The sequence below is a fragment of the Hypomesus transpacificus genome, chromosome 14 (genome assembly GCF_021917145.1).
Source record: "Hypomesus transpacificus isolate Combined female chromosome 14, fHypTra1, whole genome shotgun sequence".
NCBI lineage: Eukaryota > Metazoa > Chordata > Actinopteri > Osmeriformes > Osmeridae > Hypomesus > Hypomesus transpacificus.
Window position 1 is genome coordinate 5029793 of NC_061073.1, and position 21213 is coordinate 5051005.

Genomic DNA, 21213 nt, shown 5'->3' on the forward strand with positions numbered 1-21213 from the left:
ACCCAATGTTTAAATTATTGATTTATTCTGGTTTCAAACTGTACATTTAGGAAATGCCTTGCAAAGTGCCATGTTGGGGCTTCAGAGAGCCATTCAGTTCAAATCCATCAATTCAATATTGATACAGAGAGAATTAGAAACCCAGACTGTTTCCATTTTGTACATTTCAGATTAATACGTGTCAGTTTACAACACTTGAGATATGAAAGCTTCCTTTTACTAGTCAATGGAAAAAGCAACAGTTTATAACCATTATGGCTGAAACCCATCTATTCATTTGTGACCCATAGAGCTTAGTTCACCCAGAAGGCTTAAGCATGCGTGTTTCTTGTCTAAGCAGTAACCTGAGCCCTATCTGTTCAAGTATTTGAGGTCTGTTTGATTAATCTCTGTGTAGGTACTTCTAGGACTTCTATTGTTTACTCTACACTGTGCAAAAATAAATCAAGCATTCCCCAAATATTAGCAGATACTTTATACAGGCCTGCTTAGCAGCAACTATGAGTTCAGTAAAGGTGACAGAACACTTTTCAGCTGAAAGTTATTACTTTAGGCCAAATAAATTCACCACCTGGACTCAAAAGATATCACTCCTGTGCCTTACAGGTAAAATATTACTGTAGAAAATGAATATTTGTCTTCTCTGCATACCTGAGGACTAGTATATAGATGTTTTTGGATTCACATAGTTGAGCTTAGAGAGCATGATCTGGACAGCTGTTTGTTGATTGTCAATGACAGGACCGATGTTGGACGCTTCACTCTTTAGACAAGCCTGTCTTCGTCACACAGTGAATCAAAACGGACCGAGATTGAATGTGAAAGAACTCAACTCTTCAGGTATGATAATATCCAAATGGAAAACTATTTGAATCTTTTAAGTTGTAGTTGTCCATAAGTGGATGTGAGGTCTAGTCTTGAATCTACTGAAGACCACCAGTGGAGTGGATGGATGTGGCTGGTTGTGTGTTGGTGTTTGTACAGGTTGAGAGGAATAGCAAGGCAGTGTTAGGTGGGTCGACAGGCTGAGAAGAGGTACATTTACGTTGTCTGGCTCAGCAGGGGGCTAGAAGGTGCTTGCATAGCCTGGCCACAGCAAACATGACTGGGGTAGTGTGACAGTCAGGTGAGGGGTAGCCCCTTGGAGGTTAGTGAAATGGGAAACGTCTGGGGAGCTGGAAACACAAGAGAGTGTCTTTCCAGAGAAAGAGGAGATGGAGAAGGAGAGAAAGGAGAGAGAGGAGATGGAGGAGGGGAGAAAGAAGGAGCAAGTCTTGAAGCAGTCATTCCCAGCCTTCCATTCCCTGACAGCACAGTACCAGGAAAAGTCTTAACCATGGTGCTGCATGTATGCTGGCTATTTGTTAGGAGTGGTTTACATAGTCTTCACTTGAGGACAAGTCACATACACAGCTCTACACCAGATACTCTAAACATAAATTTTTCTCGGTGAATGAAACTCGCAAGTAAATTCACCTTCATCACCAAACCAAAAACATGACTGAGGATGAATTCAAAACAGTGGGTGCATTTCCCTTTAGCTGTGACTGACCATCATAGCTCTCATCGTCGGAGTGCACATCTCTCAACAATCCCTTTCACTACCTCTCAGCTATACCCTCAGGAGACAGCACTGTGATACGCAAGAAACCGGCAAGTCCTACCGTGACATACCATCCAAGTATCCTCACGATTATTGAACAAGGAGGTACTTTAAAGATCAAATGAAACATGTCTCTTTTGGGTCTGCCTCTAAACGGCTTTGAAAGCATCGATTTTGTAGTATAGATAGTATTTTCATTCCCGCACTTTAGCCAAAATGTTTAATGTCATTTTAAAGATGCACAAAACAAACAAGAGAACTAAAACATCTGCTTCACAGTTTATAGTGATGTTAAGTGCCGTGTCGACCATCTGTTTATCCACCAGGGGCTCAAATACATTGAAATACTAACAAAATAATTGATTTAACTGCCAGGCACATCAGGGATAAGTACATGTGGTATTCAAAGGACTCCTAATTCTAAAAACAAAATAACAGTTGCTCCTCACGGGCAAAACATACATGATATTAACGGTTCTTAGACATAGGAATACTGCGTATGAGTTGGTTCCCTTCTCTGAAACATGATTTTTTTGTAAGAGACTAAAACTGCACCCAGACCCACTGGGCTGCAGACCCAGAGCGCGTGAGAACAGAGAGACATCCTAGCCGAGCTGCAGCTTAAGAGTGAGGAGGAGATGACACCTCAGTAGTGTGCTCATTCACATGGCAGCATCCCACCCCCCTCTCCCACACAAACTAAAAACCCCACAAACAACAGATAGGCCAAATGAGAGTGAAAAAAATAGATACAATGTCCGTTCAGGTCGGAGAGAAAGTGCTGGAGCCAAGTTGGAGCAAAACAACAGGAACAGGAAGCGGAGAACCAGAGAGAGGTGCGTTTCCCCCAAGGTGTGAGCATTCACCTGACTAGGCACACAGCAGCCCTGGGTCCTGACAGAGCATCTTAGAGGAGGAACGCTGGTCTAGGATCAGCTTGTAGCCTCGTCATTCAGCCTCTTCTTCTAAAGGCACGGCTGATCCTAGTTCATCACTCCTAGTCTGAGAGGTGTGTACAGGCCTCCAGCCTGTTGTGAGGCATGAACATGTGTTGGTTTAGGACCCAGGGGCGGCCAGGCTACTTCCTCCGGTACGTCAGGGCCGTGTAGGCGACCACAGCAGCGATGGCCACCAGGGCGGCGCCGCCGTACAGCAGCACGGGGAGCTCTCCAGAGTCTGGCTCCGGTTCCGTCTGCGCGGGGGGCTTCTGCGTTGGGGTCTCGGGGGGGTCCTGGGCGGGGGGCGCGGCCAGGAGGGGGGCAGCCACCGGTTCGGGTACGGTCTCTGCCGGGGGCGGGGCTTCAGGCTGGGGCAGGTCTGGGGCAACAGTGGCCTCAGGAGGAGCTGAGAGGTCTGGTTCTGGTTCTGCTGGTGCTGGGGGGGCCTTGGCCGGGGATGGGGGCGCAGCCTCCACCGGGGCTGGGACAGCCTCAGGTTGGACCTCCAGAATCGGGGCAGCGGTCTGGGCCTCCTCAGCCGGGGCCGGCACGACGGCGACAGATGGAACGGCGTCCGTCAGACTCACAGGCGTCTCTATGACGACGGGCTCTTCGAGGGACACCAGGGACGACGGGCCGGTTGCCGAGGTTTCCGGAGCGTGCGGCGGTGGCGGTGACACGTCCCTGAACTCGGCCCTCAGCTCGGCCAGCTCGCTGTCGGTCCCGAGCACGCTCATCATGCTCTCCTCAACCCCGCCCCCCTCCAGGAGCTCCGCCTCCTCGCGCTCCACATGGACGATGTCAGAGTTGGAGGAGTTGTTCTCGCTGCGTTCCTCCGCCAAGGCCACGCCTTCGATGCTGTCCAGGCTCTTCATGTCTTCAGGGTGGTCCATCATACCCACCTGAGGGAATTGGAATGGACTGATTACAATTAGAATGATTGGATTTGGATAGTGCACACACTGCCTACAATATAACATTTAGCAGACGCTTTTATGCCAAGTGACATAGAAAGAGGTTGACTACAGTGTCCACCCTCTATGTTTTTGATTCAACAACATCATTAGAGGCCGACAGCGTGCCTTAGTGAGGGGCCGAACCCCGTGGCTGTGAAGGGGCGTGGCTGTGAGGGGGGGCGTGGCTGTGAGGGGGGCGTGGCTGTGAGGGGGGGGCGTGGCTGCGAGGGGGCGTACCTCTGCCCAGGACTCGTGGCCTGCTAGGGACACGGGCAAGTTCTCCGTCTGCCAGGAGCACGGCTCACTGCTGTCTCCAGCGGCCAGCAGCGATGCAGGCGGACTCAGCTGGCCAGGAAGCTGCTCCCCAGACAGGATGTAGATGTCGTTGCTGTCCTCAGCGATGATCACACCTTGTTCCTCCTCGTCCTCCAGGCTAAACACTGTACCCTGGAGGGGAGAGGGGCAGGGGGGAGAGAGGGACAGAGAGAGAGAGAGAGGGATGGACGGGTCAGTGCTCAGTACAAAACCAACAGTCAGTTCACCATGATAGTCACCTCTCAAAGGAAGCCCTGATGCAACACCTGCCTTAACATTTCACAATGGCAACCAAGGACCGTGACTGCATTTACATGTGTGGGTCTTTGACTGACTTTTAGCTGGAAAGAGGAACATGAAAACATGCAAATGAAAAACACTAAGTTTTTAAAAATTCCCCTGGAAAAAGATATCCCACAGAACAATATCAGGAGTGTAACACTGAAAGTACCTTCATATTCCAAGCCTTCAGTTTCATTTTCTGACAGACTTACAGAAAACGCCCAGACCAGCCCATCAAGACTAGCTAGCTAGCTCTGGGTGACAACTGCAAGCCCTCCACTGAAACTGCTGCCGACACTACTGAAGTGAGTCAACACAGCCACAGCACATTTGATGATCTGAACGTTCTCAGAAAGGCAGTCGACCACAAGTTCCGGATTAAAGACTAGGGACTGGTTCCTTGTATTTGCAACCGCAGGAAAATTTGTTTACAGTTAGACGAGGCACAAACACAATCACATGACTCCTGGCTCCACTTAGATAAATCAGGGTTCACCACGCTGTGCCCTTTGTCTTAGATCAGGGTTCACCACGCTGTGCCCTTTGTCTTAGATCAGGGTTCACCACGCTGTGCCCTTTGTCTTAGATCAGGGTTCACCACGCTGTGCCCTTTGTCTTAGATCAGGGTTCACCACGCTGTGCCCTTGGTCTTAGATCAGGGTTCACCACGCTGTGCCCTTTGTCTTAGATCAGGGTTCACCACGCTGTGCCCTTTGTCTTAGATCAGGGTTCACCACGCTGTGCCCTTTGTCTTAGATCAGGGTTCACCACGCTGTGCCCTTTGTCTTAGATCAGGGTTCACCACGCTGTGCCCTTTGTCTTAGATCAGGGTTCACCACGCTGTGCCCTTTGTCTTAGATCAGGGTTCACCACGCTGTGCCCTTTGTCTTAGATCAGGGTTCACCACGCTGTGCCCTTTGTCTTAGATCAGGGTTCACCACGCTGTGCCCTTTGTCTTAGATCAGGGTTCACCACGCTGTGCCCTTTGTCTTAGATCATTATCAGACATCAGTGCACTGGGGGTAAATCCACAGCATGATGATGGAGTCAGGTGGCTGAGCGGTTAGGGAATCGGGCTAGTAATCAGAAGGTTGCCAGGTCGATTCCCGGCTGTGCCAAATGATGGTGTGTCCTTGGGCAAGGTACTTCACCCTACTTGCCTCAGGGGGAATGTCCCTGTACTTACTGTAAGTCGCTCTGGATAAGAGCGTCTGCTAAATGACTATGTATGATCAAGTGTACGTATAGCAGCTTTAAAGCTACTTTGAGGCAATGTGGATCAATAATTCACAAGTTTATCAATTATTTGGATTGTGATGACCTGCTGTAGATGGACTCCTCACTCCCAGTTTAAATCAAGGCTGTTGTTTATCGGCTGTAGGGTTCAAACGTATAACTTAGCATTGCATCATGCCACACTGCATCTACCCAAACATGGGTCAACGGGAAAAGCGTCCAATAACATGAGGAGCCTGATGTGACATTATGACATCATTAACTGTACCAGGGGAACGAGGCTGTTCGGCGTGGCAGGCATGCGCGCTATATCGTGTTGATCCACTAGGTGGCTCTAGGTGCTCGCACGCCACCTAGTGGCGTGAGCTACAAACCGAGGATCAGGAACTGTCTCCTGGCAGCGTTGAGGCTGCGATACAGTAGCTACACCCACTGCAGTACGGCGACTAAGCATGCGGAGGGAACAGAGAGAGCGGGGCTATTTCTGGTGTAGGTGAGAGAGGGAGTCTGAGCAGAGAGCAAACAAGGAGCCACAGTGACTAAGAGATGTGCTATGACTAGCCAAGCCGCTGGGGCGTGCAGGGGCTGCTGCGCTGCTCCAGGGCTTTGGCTCTGCAAGCTTGTGCAAGGCGGTTACTGTACTTGTGATGTGTCACCCTTTCAGCCCGGGGGAAAGCAGGCCTCTCTCCTCAGGGGGAGATGATTTGAACGCGTTTGAAACCCGGTCTAGAGTCCGTCCCTGCCAACCCTCCAGGATCTAGTGCAAGGCTCCTCCTGGAACTAATACAGTCTGAAAAGAAGCAAAACTACCACCAGGAGCCAGGGCAGAGAGCCAGGCCGGGCTTGGACAGAGCCCAGGGCATGGACTGGCCGGGCTGGTCTAGACTGATATCGGTCCAGACAGATGGGGTTATCCTGGGCTCCCCTGGTGGGCTGTGGTGCGTGTCTAACAGTTCGGAACATGTTCGCCGCCTGAAGGGCACAAACTGCGTTCACGCAGGGAACAGGGCGGGGGGGGTTCACAAGCAGAGAGAGAGAGACAGCAGAGAGAGAGAGAGAGAGAGAGAGACAGCAGAGAGAGAGAGACAGCAGACAGAGAGACAGCAGACAGAGAGAGAGACAGCAGAGAGAGAGAGAGAGAGAGAGAGAGACAGCAGACAGAGAGAGAGACAGCAGACAGAGAGAGAGACAGCAGACAGAGAGAGACAGCAGACAGAGAGAGAGACAGCAGACAGAGAGAGAGACAGCAGACAGAGAGAGAGACAGCAGACAGAGACAGCAGACAGAGAGAGAGACAGCAGACAGAGAGACAGCAGACAGAGAGAGACAGCAGAGCACCAAGGACAGAGAGTGGATGTGACAGGAGAGAACAGTTCTTGAAGAGACCCGCTGTGGAGAGAACAGCACCAGATCTCCCAGCATGCACCTGTCTTCTCCCCCACACACAGCCACCCCTGCAGCGCCTAGCGTACAGCTCTGGAAAGATGCATTGTTCTGTGGGTCACAAATTGAAATGCGACGTCCAAATGATTTCCACTTTGCATTCTTATGACTTGGTATAGCCCTGGCCTATATGTTCTATCTATCCATCCATCTATGTAAAACGCTAGCTTCGGTCTGTAGGGACTGAAGGTTATTCTCCTTACAAGGACATTCCAGAGGCTGGGGATTAAAGCAGATGTCCCAACCCTGCATCCACTCTCGTCTGCTCTGTAAGCTGATTGGAGTGTGTGTGTGTGTGTGTGTGTGTGAGAGAGAGGTTGGTAATATTTCCAAAATCCCCCTAATGGCAACCCTGCCAGGAAGTCACCAGCCAACAAGAGAGATATAACCTTAGATTCTTTAAAGCATACACTGGCGTATGTTTTAGCGTATATTATATAGAACTCACCTTGGGCCTACAGACGTTCCTAACCCTGTCAGTTATCTCTCCGCATAGATCCAGTCTCAAGAACGTATCTTAGAGCCCTCCGTAGAACAATCATTGACCTTATCACATACTGAAGACACGGCCAGATAAAGCCTTATCTGCCGATGAGCACCACCAACCGTGACAGCAGCTTCTGCCTGAACAGAGACAGGCCAGGCACAGTGGGGCACAATTCAAGCTAACCTTGGATGACTAACAGCAGAATGTTGGCAGACCCAAAACCTGTCTGTAGCAACCAGTTCAGCTACCATCAAGAGAATCGTCTTCTTCATGTCGAATGTGTTCGTCGACAGACCTACCTGGTGAGACGCACACAGCAGTAGAGATGCAGTACAGTCTAGTTCAGGACAGAGACTCTCTTCAATGAAACTTGCTGTGATCTAGCTTCCAGTACAGAAGTGTACAGCTGGAGTTCTGTTAACTGCCGTACCGTGGTGAAGCGACTGTACCTCTGAGCCAGGAGGACACAGTCTGGGAGGGGCTGGTCGGTTGTCAGGCGTATCCTACTGGTCTCCACCCTTCCCCCAAGACACACACACACACACACATTCCAGTCAGAGGAAGGTAGAATGCCTCCTGACAAACGAGGGTGGAACCCCTTACACAACTCTTCCATCTCCTGCTAGCATGTGTTCTACAGCTCAGGGTTCTACAACACAGGGTCCTACAGCACAGGGTCCTACAGCACAGGGCTCTACAGCACAGGGTTCTACAGCACAGGGTCCTACAGCAGCAGCTCTCAGCTCAGATTTCAAGCAGGAGCGCAGCTCGTCTCATAACGAACATGTCTGAGACGCAGTCCTCCGAGGTGAACACCACGGCCCTGACATGCCTCCATCACACCCCCACACCAGGAACATGCTAGTGCTTCTCTGAGCACCAGGTGGTGCTCAGACTCTCTGGGACGTTATTCGATTTCTAAAACACGAGTGAAAGCACAGGATTCTTTGGTGAACGATCTAGGACAGACTTTGCTCCAGTTCTGCATCTGAAAGAGAAAGAGGGTGACCCTGGTCGAGTGGTGGAACTTCTCCCCTCCAACGTACGACGGGTGAATCCCCTTCCTCGGAGTCCCACTCAATGCCTGTCACAGGTTCGTGTCATTTAGCGGCCACCCAAAAGTTACCATTACTGTCCACATGTCACATCTCCCTGCCAACCCTCCTCTCCTCAGGCTGGCTCAGATTACCGCTCTGCAGGTTGCTGAGGCAACACACCGCCTGTCTTCAGCGTAAAACATTGATAGAAGACCTTATTGTATGTATGCTGTAGGTGTGTGTACAGATTGGCCAACGTGCCATGAACACTGGACTGAACATGGTGTTCTGTAGATAAGCTGGAACTGGACTGTTGCAAAAGATTAGAACGCAGTAACTGCTAAGACGAGTCAACTCAATTCAACATCACTGCCTTCAGTTTATTTTGTAAGTCTGTACGTTCAGTAGTCAGATGACAGCCAGCTACACGACCCTTACAGTGAATCTTTAACAAAATGTCCCTGCAGAAAAAAAAAAAAAGGGGGGGAGATTCACAGACAATACGCTGTGCTTACTCAGCCTGCCCCTGCCTCGCCCAGCGTTAGAGAGAGTCCAGGCCTGTAGTGAAGGCTTCAGCCTGCGAGGCAGCCGTTGACCTACAACGCTACATGGGTCCTGCGTGCCCCTCAGGGCCCCTTCAAACAATACTCCTCCCAATTAGCACGGTGGACTGCCTCGAAACAACCGATGACATTTCAGACATCGCACCAACGCCCATTCTGTGGCGTGTACACTGAGACACTGTTAGTGGGGTTTTGATTCCATTCAAACTTCCCTTCCATTACGGCCGTCCGGAGGGAGCGAAAATTCAATGAACTTCATGTCGAAAGACGATAGTGGCTCAAATGAACTTCCCCAGAATCAGGAATCCCATTACCCTTCCATCATCCAGATTTTGTATGACTTCACTGGGCCACCGTGAGAGAGCTGGGGAGGAGATGAGACTAGAGAGAGCTGGTCCTGTACTGACCGAGCTCTCAGGCTTCGGATTAAAGACACATTAGCCGTCGTCTGCATGAAACTATCGCCGGTTTATTCTTAGTCAGAGAACGAGAGAGCGTGAGGGAGGGAGATCCAGATGGGTCCATTACCTCTGGTACGTAGAGTACCCAGCAGGGTTCATGTGAAGCTGTTTGGCCTGACTGTCAGATGCAGCCTTGTGTGAGTTTCGTACCGTTTCTAACGACCTTCGCCCTCTAACCTGCCTGTTCTGTAGGAGGGGTGCTGTCCTACGGACAGGCACACAGGCAGCACGGACCATGAACAAACAGCCGGTCAATCCAAGACCTACGGTCCAAACCTTTCCTTCTAGAAGCATCATTTTCAAGAGTCATTGTTCCTGCTTTGTAGGTCGTGCTGCTTTACTACCTCTGTCCCACAGTGTCACATCAACCCCTGACCACAATTCTGAATGAATCGACATGGAATGCGTGGATAGCTGGATGAATGAACTGACTGATTGGGTGGTTAGATGGGTTGCAGCACGGAGGGGAGATGTGTTGGTGGCAGGGAGCTGGTGTAGAGGTGGCCGGCCTGGCAGAGCTAGCGGGCTAACTGGTGTAGAGGTGGCTAGCCTGGCAGAGCTACTGAGCTAGCTGGTGCAGAGGTGGCTGGCCTGGCAGAGCTAGCGGGCTAACTGGTGTAGAGGTGGCTAGCATGGCAGAGCTACTGAGCTAGCTGGTGTAGAGGTGGGTTGGTCTGGACCCTGGTTTGACAGGATTTATATCTGAGGTTTATTTCTGTACTCCTCACAGCCCAGCCTCCATCACACACACACACACACACACACACACACACACACACACACAGCAGCTATCTCTTATGTAACAATGCAGCAGAGCTGAGCAGAGGCCATGTTGACATGCCCTGACACAGTCCAGACCAAAATACTCTAAAAACCTTGCTTAGAAATATGCCCGGTACATGAATCACTAGGCAACCAGCTTGGTTACCAAATATCAAAACAGTATGGCTACTAAAACTTATTTTTGACCTAATTGAGATGCAGGGTACATATCCGTCCTGGAGAGTCCTGCACACCACAGGGACGTCTAGTCTGAGACAAACACCACACCATGGAAGCCCTGACTATGATGGGGCAGACTGGAATCTACAGCAGTCCCAGGGCCTTTAGGGGTCAGCTGAAGCCCCCTCCCCCCCTCCAGTGAGAGTTGTATTACATCAGCTATGACGACCTCTGTAATCCTACATGGCCATAGTGCTGCATCAGAACACACGCAGCTGTTTTACCAGTCTCTCTCCTGAAGGACAGAACTGCACCTCTGAAGGGCAGAGAGAGAGAGAGAGACAGTGAGGGGGAGAGGGGGGGGGGGGCGAGAGAGAGAGAGAGGGGGGGGGAGAGAGAACAGAGAGGCAAATAGTTAGGGGGGAAACCCAAGTCGGAAGAACACCAATGACCTTCCCGCAGCACGACCGTGGAAGGCCCGATGCTTTCAAATGTCAACAGTGAGCCTCGTGCACGTCCAACTGATCTCCTTCCATCCTCCTCCTCCTCTCTCTCTCTCATCCCGCTCGCTCATCTCACTGTCCTTCTCAAACCGTCTCCTCAGTGGGTTACCATCTGCGCGCACACACACCCAGTTCTGAGTCGTCCGTCTTGTGGTTACTAAATAGAGTGGACGTGACATGAGGTCATGATCCTCCGTGAGATCTGATGTACGCAACAGAGAAAGAACATGAGCGAGGGCAGAGGCTGTAGCTGTGTAACGGGGGAGGGGGGGGGGGAGAGACCTCATTACTCCACAAAAAACTGGAGTAATGAGGAACATGTCTGCCTCTCTGTTGGGATGCGTTGCAAGCCGTCCTGCGACACCAGATGCGTGTAGGGTTCACAAGTCTCCACTTTACCGTCAAATGAGCTGAAACCAGATCTACACAACAGTATCTGAAACCAGATCTACACAACAGTATCGTTCTCAAAGGTCCAGGCTTCATTCTACAACCACTAGCAGTCTAACACACACACACACGCGCGCAGGCAATGATCAATGTTTTCAATACCTCACTGTCCAAACATAACACTTGCACACACTAAGCCACCCAACCCCAGGAAGTCCTACCTAGATTGTGTTTGGTCTGAGCCGGCGACCGTGCGGACCAAGCTTCTCAGAGCAGCAGGACGGTGAGGAGGAGGAGGAGAGCGGAGGAAGCGGCAGAGAAGTGTGCACACAGGCAGCTGGCACAGTTCTGGAACCTACAGAGTGCTGCTTAGGACTTCTCACTGGCTGGTCAAGCCCTCCCCCTAAGAGTCTCTCGCTCTCTCTCTCACTCACTCCTTCTCACTACCACTCTCTCCCTCCCTCCCTCCAGCCCACGCTCTTCTCCTCTCCCGCTCTCCTCCCCTCTCTGTGTGTCTCCCTCTCTGTCTCCCTCTCCCCTCTCTCTCTCTCTCTCCCCCTCTCTGAGCTGTCACTGTGCATCCTGTGACATAACAGTATGCATCTGGATGTCCTAGTCAGCATGGGCCGGGGGGGGGGGGGGGGCGACCCACTGCAACCTCCCCCATCAGAGCCATCTGTGACGCAACACACACACGCAAAATACGATTTAACCTAAACACCACAAACCCAGCCAGCTAACCCTCCCAACACAGTGCATGAGGGGGCCAGCAGGCATCTGACAGGCGTCATCAGAGGATCGGCCAGATGGATGAGGTGAACCCGCTCTATGATCCACACAGAAACAACCCCAATATGAAGTTTAGCCCTAACAAGGAGCATGCTTAGCATAAAGCATGGCATGAAGATCGAAGTATATGACACAGGCAGTGACACAGCTCATGTAAAGTAGCTGTTCATCTGATAGTGTCGACAATGTCTCCTTAGTTGGGTCCCTCAGGCGGGATGAAGGGATATCTCATCTGCTTTACATGCAGTTCAGACCAACTCTCCCTGTCAGTAATCTGCACCTCTGTGTGCAGCTCTGGACAGCAGAGCAGCAGAGAGCAAAGTCCACCTGGGCCCTGTTCACCGCAGCACAGCAGAAAAACACCACTCCTGCTATGTCTGACTAACTAGTAACCAGACCCGGGTCACATTCAAACACTCAAACATCGAAAAATGCGACTTGTTTATGCGACCAGTTTACATTTTTGGAACACTTCCAGTCGTTGATAAGGGCAAAGCAACAGCACGTCGAATGATTTTGAAAATGTGTGCGTGCCCTTGGTGTGTCAGTAAACACTAATCCAGAAAGGCGATGCATGTGGTCGTGGTGCCTTCTCCAATCACTGAGTGTGGTCTGAACTGGGAGGGCAGAGGGTTGCCAGGTTGGTAAAAGAGTCCTGGGCAGATTAAATGACTGTGGCGCTGAAGGAGAAGGGCCCGGTGGTGTCAGGTGACACAGGGCCCGGACGGAGGACAACGTAGTGACAGAAGAAGGTTTATCTCCCCCAGCAGAAAGACAGATACAAGGAGGATCAAATGAAACTGACCTACTTAGGCTTCTATACCACACTGAATGGCAGCCCTGGAAATCAAAATAGGCCAGTTACACGCACACACGTAATCCCACATCTGTCAGGAGCACCCGCCCTCCAGCCTTCAGGGTCTCGCGGGGGAAAAACACACAATCCAAAACCAGATATAAACCCTCTTTCATACCCTGGAGCCATTTCACTGCTAAACTCCAACAGCGAAGTAATCAGAATCAGAAGAATCAGAAGGGATTTTTATCAGAGGACCGAGAGGATAAACGCAATACCAGCTCATCCACCCAAACATCGTCTGCAAATATTCTTTACATACAGTACTCAATTTTTATGATTTTAAGACAGTAAAATGTAGTCTGTTTATACTTTCTGTGTGTGTGTATGAGTTGGGAAATTGGGTGTGTTATTGTTTGTGTTTAAGTGCTGCACAACCAATAGCTGCAAATAAGTTCGACTTCTTCACTGTTTGGGTAGCTCTCTGTCACCCTCCGGTGGTCGTTCTAGATCAGACACCCTGATCATTAGCCTCTTCTGACTACCACAGCCTGGGTCGTGGAACTGTTAAACTTTCCCATGTGTCCCTTCAGTACCCCTCCTCAGTCCTGTCCTCCCCCTCTCCCCAGCCTTCTCCCTCACCCTAACCCTCTCCCCAGCCATCTCCCTCACCCTTCCCCTCTCCCCAGCCTTCTCCCTCACCCTTCCCCTCTCCTCAGCCTTCTCCCTCACCCTCCCCTTCTCCCCAGCCCTCACCATCTCTCCTGAGCTCTCTCCCTCACCCTCTCCCCAGGAATACTCCCCCCCTGTACTCTACCACACCCACTCCCCAGCCCTCCCCCTCTCCCCCAGCCCTCCCCCTCCCAGTCACCCCTCTCCCCCGTGCTGGCCTGCTCACCCATCCCCCCTGCTGGATGATGTAGTAGACCTCAGCCTCCTCCAGGAAGCGCACCCCCAGAGGCAGCAGGCTGGCCAGGCTCTGGCCCTCCGCCTGCAGGGCCTGGAGCAGCACCAGGGGGACCAGCACCTGGGGGGCGGAGAGAGAGAGTGAACCCTGATCCGGAGAATCTTCCAACCAACCTCCTCCAGCCCTTCTGTCAGGTGACAGTCAGGGTGGGGGGGTAGGGGTCCTGACTCACCTTGTTCCAGCCTCCCTGAGAGTGGCAGGAGATCTCAAACACAGCGTCTCGGAAATGCTCGTAGTCCAGGGGGCTGCAAAACACACACACACACAGACAGAGTAGTGACTCTAATGACCTCAGTGTAACTAGAGAAAAAGGAGGACATATGTTAGGTCTCATCTTTCACACAGCACACTCACAGTCCCACATCGAGCAACGTGTGGAAAGCACTCCTCACAACTATTGCATGGTTATAAATGGACCTCGTGGAAGAAAATCCGACCTTGCGTAACATCCATGTGATGCAAAACACACAATTCCTAACCCTGACTAACTTACCACACAGATGAGCCACTACACTCCCCCCCCCCCCCCCCCCCCCCCCCCGACCACACACACACACACTGACCCAAACCACACACAAATAGACCCACACACACCCAGACCCAATTCCTTCACCCAGTGTGTGACCTACCGGCTGAGGAGTGTGCGTGTGGCGGTGCCCAGGTGCCTGTCCAGGTCCTGGACCACTCGCTCCCCCAGAACAGACAGACAGTCCTCTATGGAGCTCTCTGGGTTGACGGGGCTGAACACAGGAGACGTGTGGCAGTCGAAGCCTGTGCTGGCGAAGGCTACACACACACACACACACACACACAAACACAGCTGACACACAAGCTCTGAAAGCATCTAGACATCCAGATTCGGCAACTGTTAGTCAGTGTGTGTGGGTGCGTGTGCGTCTCTGTGTGCACGTGTATGTCATTGTGTGTATGTGTCTCTTTGTGTATGTGTGCATGTGTCTGTCATTGTGTGTGTGAGTGTGTGCCCACGCTTACAGGCTGAGATCTCATCTTCTAGTTTCCTCAGCTCATCCTCTATCTCTCCCTTTATCACTCTGTTCCTCTCCCTCCTGCTCTCTCCATCTCCCAAGGATAGGTCATCTGCAACAACAACTAAACTATTTAGGACACTTCATTAACAGGGCAACACTTTACATTAAGGTTACATCAACAACATTTACAACACATCACAACAAATACCTGTAGGAAAATCACTAGAATTACATTCCCTACGTTCACAGTGGAATGGATTACCAAAGTGTTTCCACATTAGAGGAGGGCTGTGAGGGGTGAGAGGATCTTGTACAAGGGCACAAGTTAGAATAACTTCTACCGAGTCGATCTGTCTCTCTGCCACCCAGCCCGGCCTCCAGTCCATCACCTGAGAGGAATCTTCCAGAGAAAGTTTTGATCTGGCGAGGACCGAGAGGCTAAACGCACATCAAACCCAGAGGGGTAAGAGGTCTCCTGTGACTATGAGAAATAAACACCCAATCAATCTCTCTGTTTATGTCAGTCAGGGAGAGAATCCATTCTGGCATTCCCCGACTCCAGAACAGACGCCGTGCCCACGTGCCCACTAGACAAACTCAAAACGGTTTAAGCTGCTTTCTGGTAGTTTTATTTTAATTGTGTCAATAAAGTTGTCGTCTCACCCGGTACAACAATCCAACTAAAGCAATCTGTGCTGTTCAGATACTGTTTTAAAAGGATGCGCTGTTTGAAGTACAAACTGAAGATCACCGGCATACATTGAGATCATATCGTAATGCTTTACAGAGTTTGGTTGGAAGGTTCCAGAAAAGGAACAAACTGAACTACATAGAGAAACTTTAGGAATAAGTCAACCTCACTGGGTTGGCTAACAGTACAGTGTGCCAGGGTTGATAAGACAACAGCGTACAGATGCATGTTCCATCCTAATGCGAGTGTACTATAAGGCTTGTGCCACCACAGATCTGCTGCTAGCACAGCTAGCTAGCCCACTGGCTCTGTCCAACTTCCCACTGGTGAAACACAATAGGATAGACAATGAGAGATGGAACTATGAGCCCAACCACAGAGCGCTGCATGCCCCCTAACCCTAACCCTGCGACCCAGCAGCAGCAGCTTCTCTGGGGACTACATGCACATGGTTTACACAACACAGAAAGCAGTCATGGATGGGTTTACAACAAGCCAGGGGTCTATAAGGGCTGTAAACAGCTTTGTCTGTGGTGTACCCTACAGCCTGCCTCCTGTGTGCCCTCCTTCTCCCTGCCCCTCCTCGCCCTGCCTCTCCTCCTCCTCTCTCCCTACCCCTCCTCCTCTCTCCCTGCCTCTCCTCCTCTCTCCCTGCCCCCTCCTCCTCTCTCCCTGCCTCTCCTCCTCCTCCTCCTCCTCCTCCTCCTCCTCCTCTCTCCCTGCCCCCTCCTCCTCTCTCCCTGCCCCCTCCTCCTCTCTCCCTGCCTCTCCTCCTCTCTCCCTGCCCCCTCCTCCTCTCTCCCTGCCCCCTCCTCCTCTCTCCCTGCCCCCTCCTCCTCTCTCCCTGCCCCCTCCTCCTCTCTCCCTGCCTCTCCTCCTCTCTCCCTGCCCCCTCCTCCTCTCTCCCTGCCTCTCCTCCTCTCTCCCTGCCTCTCCTCCTCTCTCCCTGCCCCTCCACCTCCTCTCTCCCTGCCCCTCCACCTCCTCCCTCCCTGCCCCTCCTCCTTTCTCCCTGCCCCTCCTCCTTCTACCTCCCTGCCCCTCCTCCCTCCCTGCCCCTCCTCCTCCTCCCTCCCTGCCCCTCCTCCCTCCCTGACCCTCCTCCCTCCCTGACCCTCCTCCTCCTCCCTCCCTGCCCCTCCTCCTTTCTCCCTGCCCCTCCTCCCTCCCTGCCCCTCCTCCTCCTCCCTCCCTGCCCCTCCTCCTTTCTCCCTGCCCCTCCTCCCTCCCTGCCCCTCCTCCTCCTCCCTCCCTGCCCCTCCTCCCTCCCTGCCCCTCCTCCTTTCTCCCTGCCCCTCCTCCTCCTCTCCTCTTTCTCAAATGCGTGTCTTCCTTGCCCTTCACTTGTGTACCAACAGAGGACCTTGAAGGCCCTGCTCTGGCTGCATGTGAGCAGTCATGAACCAACACACTCCAGTCAATTATTCACAACATTCACACTGGAGGCACAAAGTTGCTCTAATGTACAGAAACAGGACAATGCCTTCCAGTCCTTTAAACACGCCCACCTGCTTATGCAACATCCTCAAGAGGAAACCATTCATTCAGAGAGGATTGTGGTATTGGGCAAATATGAGTTGAGAGATTTCATTGGGTCGCTTCCTGTCCATCTATTGAGCTTTGTTGGCTACTTCCCAGAATGCAGTTGGTGCGCCAGGCGTTTTACTGAGCCCAAGGCCAGACACTCTCTGCACTGTTTGAAATAGGAAGTTTGTTCGGATACACGGCATCAATCCAGGAAATGACTTCAAGCTATTGTTTTGATCTGACTTCAAGTTGAGTTTACTGCTAAATGCATTGCCTACGTAAATGAAGGGGGGTGATCGGTGGTCACCAGATGTGCCCAGTTTGTGTGCAAAGCTACACAGTCTGAAGTCTAGCAATGGTATGGAGGGCTCAGTCATCTCAATCACTCCCATGCACTATCCCTGACTCATCACATTTCTCTTTCCTCCTCCCCCCCTAACCCTAACCCCCCCCCCCCCCTTACACACACACACACACCACAGGCCGAAACACACTCACACTCCACCACCAGAAACACACACAATCTGTGCTACTTAGTCACACTGGTGGGGCCTGTGTTGGTTTCCCAGGGTGAGAGCGCTGTCTCAGCAGACAGCCAGTCAGGAGCAGTCCCTCGCTGGGCCCGGGGCGAGAGGCGTGTGAGCCACCTGACGGTGATTACACATGACAGGCTGTCAGAGCCTGGAGCAGGCCGAGCGGAAAACAGGGATCAGGCACTCGTCTCTCTATATCTCCCTCTTTCTCTCCCTCCCCCTCTTCTAATCTCTCCCTCCATCTCCCTCTCTCTCTTTAATATTACCACTGGGGAATGACAACACTGAGAAACATGAGGAATCTTCTGCGTAATCCTCGTTTTCTCTCCGTCTTCTGTCTCTCTTCCTCTCCAAGATTAGAGGCTGAAGGGATGAGTGGGGCTCCGGGAGAAGGCTTGCCCTCTCTCTCAGGACACCGAGTCAGGCTGGGCACGAACCAGCTGTGCTCGCGCCGTGCTCGCGCCGTGCTCGCGCCGTGCTCGCGCCGTGCTCGCGCCGTGCTCGCGCCGTGCTCGCGCCGTGCTCGCGCCGTGCTCGCGCCGTGCTCGCGCCGTGCTCGCGCCGTGCTCGCGCCGTGCTCGCGCCGTGCTCGCGCCGTGCTCGCGCCGTGCTCGCGCCGTGCTCGCGCCGTGCTCGCGCCGTGCTGGCCAGTCAGAAAGCACCGCACTATAAAAACCTCCCGAGTTGCAGGGGCCTAGGATTTGGAGCCGTAACGACACCTGACTCCGTCAGAAACTGCCCTCCAGGAACCCCCCTACACTGCCTGGTCAGCGACCCTCACAGCCCACACGTCACACCAGCCACGTGGTGTATCAGTCTCAGCACACCAGCAACAGTCAGACATACTGCACGCCAGGAAGTGAAGCCATGTCTGCTACAGAGGAAAGGCAGATGAACATGGTGACTAAGCCGCTTTGAGTATCGATACATTACAACCTCAAATGCTGACCTTTCAAACCCCTTAGACACTAATAATACCACAAGTGTTTAGACCACACTCAATCACTCTCCGATCTTGGCCAGTGTACAGGTGGTAGGGTTTAGAGGGTTTGCTTAAAGAGGTGACTTAAGGTGAACACGGCCACCCTGTTTAAGCAAACGGACAAAGTGAGACTAGACAACCACAACTAGGATAGCCCAACACTCAAAAACAGTAACTAGGATAGCCCAACACTCAAAAACAGTAACTAGGATAGCCCAACACTCAAAAACAGTAACTAGGATAGCCCAACACTCAAAAACAGAAACTAGGATAGCCCAACACTCAAAAACAGTAACTAGGATAGCCCAACACTCAAAAACAGAAACTAGGATAGCCCAACACTCAAAAACAGTAACTAGGATAGCCCAACACTCAAAAACAGAAACTAGGATAGCCCAACACTCAAAAACAGTAACTAAGATAGCCCAACACTCAAAAACAGAAACTAGGATAGTCCAACACTCAAAAACAGTAACTGGGATAGCCCAACACTCAAAAACAGTAACTAGGATAGCCCAACACTCAAAAACAGAAACTGGGATAGCCCAACACTCAAAAACAGTAACTAGGATAGCCCAACACTCAAAAACAGAAACTAGGATAGCCCAACACTCAAAAACAGTAACTAGGATAGCCCAACACTCAAAAACAGTAACTAGGATAGCCCAACACTCAAAAACAGTAACTAGGATAGCCCAACACTCAAAAACAGTAACTAGGATAGCCCAACACTCAAAAACAGTAACTAGGATAGCCCAACACTCAAAAACAGTAACTAGGATAGCCCAACACTCAAAAACAGTAACTAGGATAGCCCAACACTCAAAAACGGTATCGAAAGTGAGATCATGAATCAAAGGAACACGGCAGGTTTTCTTGTCAGTGAGTGTCAAAGCAGCTTCGACCAGATATCTGTACTGAGCAGACAGGTGGCATGGTGCCTGGTACATTCTCTCTTCCACTGGATGCCCACCCTGTCTACACCCTCCCAGGCAGGGGTGCCCCATTCACGTCAGGGATCTGGAACAAACACAACTAAAAGAAATGTATTCTCACATAAGTTGGTGGCTGGTACACAGGAACTCTCACCCTGGGAACAGGTAGGGTGTGACTCAGGGTAGCAGCAGATCAACATACAGTAGTTAATGACTATACACACACTTGTTTCCCACCTACTACACACAGACACACACACTGTCGTTTTTACCGTGGGCGTGTGTCCGCGAGGCGGTGAGCAGGCCAAGGTAGTTGAGGACGACATACTTTGTCTCGTAGTGGAAACCCACAGGCACGTTGGTGGCGTCAGAGACCGAGGCAGCCATCAGAAAGATGCAGCAGTCTTACAGGCACCTGCAGTCAAATCCGGAGATGTCCTCGAAACTCCTGTGGAAGCTGCGCAAGGAATGTGTTATTATAGGGACGTTATACTACACTGGACCAGTCACATGTAGTTTATATAGACGTGGACAGGAAGCGTAACTTGTGAATGACTTCACTCAGAGGTCACGTGGAGGTCTAGCCTCCACCAAATGGCATAATAACAGTCAGGCAATATAGTCGTCCTCCCGTTTGACATGTTATATCATGACCTACGTAAACCACGTACAAGCATGGCTACATGTAGGATTGGTTGTGGATAACACGTGCAGTGGTCGGTCGGAATGGAGGCCAGTGGTTAACCTGGACTCTACGTCAACTTGTTTACGGGACGAGCAGTCCATCCTATCCCATCATGGTAGTTGAGTAACGCTAGCTAGATCAATTGACTTGAGCCCCGTGTGATACGGTATGCTCAGGTGCAGCACAATAAACAAAGGGCCAGAATGTCTTGACCCAAATGCCTTTCACCGACATGTCGAATAATAACTGGCAAGTGGTCAATGTTGCCCTTTACCAATTACTTAATTAAAGCTAGTAACACTTACGCTACCAGTTACTTCCCGCCCTCTGATGATAACTCGAAATTATGTTAATAGCACAACTCCAGTATCAGGTTTTGCAATAAGTATTTTGTTGCTACACAAGGCGATGTAGACAGCCATATTTGTAAGGTGTAGTGCTGTCTAACGTGCATATGTACATGACATCGGTAAAAAAGCTGATAACTCGAGTTATTCATCCATCTACTACTAGCTCGTGCAGTTGGAATCAGCTCGTAGACCCATTTTCGCACGCGATGTACTACTGAGATCACGCGATTCTAGCTAAGACAGAGCCACCAACTAGCTACCATGCTAGCGACCACACCTCCTACCTCGGGCGTGCATGGACATATGCGATACCTTCCAGGTTGCTACAATACACAGAAATAACAATAATAGCAGTTGCTAATATCGTACCGAATGGCTGTGTGCAACTTACCTTCGGCGTCAGGCAGATTCAGTCCACAGAGTGAGAAAGGAAAGATAGTTTAGGAAAGCGTGGGACACACACGGACACACTCCCCTCTCTACTCTCAGCAAATCAGAGACGGCGTGGGCCGAACGTGCATAGAGAGGGCACTTCTGGACTTGCCCCACTCACGATACCGAGCACTTTCTCTACAACTTGATCAGACTGCCATCAAGCGGTCAACTGAGATGATCACACTGGGTTGTGAAAAACAGAAATTACACATGAAATCAAAATTACCAAACCTTCATAACCATATTTAGTTTATAAAATGCTGGTGTTATAATGATACATTATACAACATAACATTTTCGCTGATATATCATCATATTATGATGATCCCCAAACATTTAATGGGATAAATATGTTAAAGTGTGAATTATTGATAGCAA

The 21213-nt window shown here is 51.1% G+C and overlaps 1 protein-coding gene across 1 annotated transcript; it reads right to left on the bottom strand.

Annotated features, from left to right (window-relative positions):
* Positions 1–8: 8 nt before the first annotated feature.
* On the bottom strand, positions 9–20939 carry bcl2l13 (BCL2 like 13). Its single transcript, XM_047033638.1, has 8 exons — positions 20792–20939; positions 19638–19822; positions 14702–14806; positions 14338–14494; positions 13881–13953; positions 13640–13768; positions 3735–3944; positions 9–3443 (listed from the first exon to the last, which is right to left on the bottom strand). The coding sequence occupies exons 2-8, from the start codon at positions 19750–19752 to the stop codon at positions 2682–2684; spliced, it is 1551 nt and encodes a 516-aa protein (XP_046889594.1). The 5' UTR covers positions 19753–19822; positions 20792–20939; the 3' UTR covers positions 9–2681.
* Between the last annotated feature and the right edge of the window lie 274 nt (positions 20940–21213).

Bases quoted from the DNA above. Each gene is read 5' to 3' on its own strand.
- bcl2l13 (XM_047033638.1), bottom strand. From the start codon at position 19,752: ATGGCTGCCTCGGTCTCTGACGCCACCAACGTGCCTGTGGGTTTCCAC. The intron at 13,954-14,337 runs GTAGGTCACACA...TGTGTTTTGCAG, and splicing joins ACACGCACACTCCTCAGCCG to CCCCCTGGACTACGAGCATT. The intron at 3,444-3,734 runs GTACGCCCCCTC...CAATTCCCTCAG, and splicing joins GCCACGAGTCCTGGGCAGAG to GTGGGTATGATGGACCACCC.